General features: G+C 33.8%; 1 protein-coding gene across 1 annotated transcript; it reads right to left on the bottom strand.

The window, feature by feature from the left end:
- Positions 1–1068: 1068 nt before the first annotated feature.
- On the bottom strand, positions 1069–1587 carry LOC108966078 (60S ribosomal protein L38). Its single transcript, XM_018928816.1, has 2 exons — positions 1478–1587; positions 1069–1404 (listed from the first exon to the last, which is right to left on the bottom strand). Exon 2 carries the CDS (start codon positions 1402–1404, stop codon positions 1192–1194), a length of 213 nt encoding a protein of 70 aa, XP_018784361.1. The 5' UTR covers positions 1478–1587; the 3' UTR covers positions 1069–1191.
- Positions 1588–2018: the final 431 nt, after the last annotated feature.

Raw genomic sequence — 2018 nt, forward strand, 5'->3', positions numbered from 1 at the left:
AGATTGCACAGCCGTAGAGGATAGAGACGCAGTATTGCGTAGGCAACATGAGGCAACGTAACGCATGGTCCACTCCCTATGTTCGCGTATCTCGGCCCAATAGCCTCAAAGTGGGGTTTACTACTCCACATTGGTTCTATACAAGGATCATGCACACCATACATATTGTGCAGCATTGTGATAGAGGGCGCAATCGAAAAGCAAGAGTGTTTTTTCTGTAGCAATCCATACAAGGAATGCAACTTCTAACTAAATGACAATTCGGTCTTTCAGGCCGTGCCATCCAGATTGAGTGCGACTAAAGAATCCAAAGGCTATACAACAAAGTATTATCAAAGCTCAAAGTAAATGTAATTGTAATCTATTCTTAGTGCTTAATAGTTTGGGCACGTAATTTCCAACAATTAAAACCCTTTCACTAATTAAGAAAATTGTTAAACGAAATTCCTGGTTTTTGTTACTGCCTTTAATTAAAATGTGACATAATAAAAAAATTCTTTACTAGTTTTAACGTTAATTTTTTTTTTTTCACTGCAAAACAGATGAACTGCATACTTACTTCTGTGATAAATTGTACGTCTGACCTTAGCCATAATTATATGTACATCTGTAAACGGCGTTAATTTCACAAAATACACGAAAACATTAGTTTTGCAGTGAAATTATAGTAGATATGCACATAAACATACATATGTATAAGGAAAACAGTCTTCCGAAGTCGAAGAAATATCGTTTTATGGCAACGGTTTCTGAAATCCTGTGAAATAGTATTTTCCCACCAGCATGTACATACATACTTATTCATCAAATATATTATTCATGTACGATTTTGAATGTTTTAACAATTTTGTTATTGGCAATCAAACCTTATATTCTTTAAATTTGTATGGTTAGAAACTGTTATCATGTGTTCACGGGTTTTTAAATTTGTGGGGTTTCTTCGCTTTTTTTAATTCGGTCGATCGGTCTCCAATCTAAAAAATAAAATCATATTCAAGCAGTCTTAACCTTTACCATATAACTTTTGTTATCCCAGTTGAACTTAATCTATACAAATAAAAAAAAAAGTTATTTTTTGATAATTTGTATTTCAGTACTTGAAAACAAATACGATTTCTGCATAAGTGCTCACAAAACACATGGACATTTTTTCCATCCTCTAGTTATCACACGCTTTCAAATGTAACACAATCACTTGACTTCCTTTACTTGTAAGCCTGGCGGCAAGGACTGCTTGATTTTTTCGGCTTTCTCTTTGTCCTGAACCACCAATGTGTATAAGAACCGCGAGCAACGAATCTTAAATTTGGTGTTAGAGGCGTTCTTCTTGATTTTCACAGCACGGGCGTCAGCACGACGTGCCTTGTTTAAGAAATCTTTCACCTCTTTTATTTCACGTGGCATCTGTCACAAATATAGGAAAAATTCCACAATATAAAGATAATTCTTTGCAAATAAGCTACTTTAAAACACTTACTTTGCACTATTATCGCAAAATTAAAAGTAATAAATTTTGGAACAGGACAAAAACCAACCAATGTTGACGTTTCCCACGTTTCGAAAGAAAGAAGGGCACGACCATTTTCAAAATGGAGTCGAACACAATTTCCGGATGTCACGCTGACATTTGAAAGTACTACCCATTCACAGATCACAAATACTATTTGCTAGTTCACACACAGACTCTTTTGTCCTCCAAATTGATTTTGTGGAATAGGGAACGGCGCAGCAAGACGAATTTCGGGGTTAATATGGGTAAGTACGGATAGAACAGGTTCTCCAAATCTAAGTGTATGTATAGCTGACATATAGATTTTGAAATATTGGCATTTCAAATTCACAAATTCAACTATTTAAAATGCGTGTTTCCCTATTTATAATGTATTTTACACTAGAATTTTTAACTTTTATACCAACTAACACTTCACTAACTCGTTTCTACCCATTTATTTCATGATAAATAGTGCAAAAATAACTTTTTATAGATTATAATTTTTTTTTTATTTTTTTTATTTTAT

The sequence above is a fragment of the Bactrocera latifrons genome, unplaced genomic scaffold, assembly GCF_001853355.1.
Source record: "Bactrocera latifrons isolate USDA-ARS-PBARC rearing strain unplaced genomic scaffold, ASM185335v1 scaffold_1542, whole genome shotgun sequence".
In the NCBI taxonomy this organism is placed as follows: Eukaryota; Metazoa; Arthropoda; class Insecta; order Diptera; family Tephritidae; genus Bactrocera; species Bactrocera latifrons.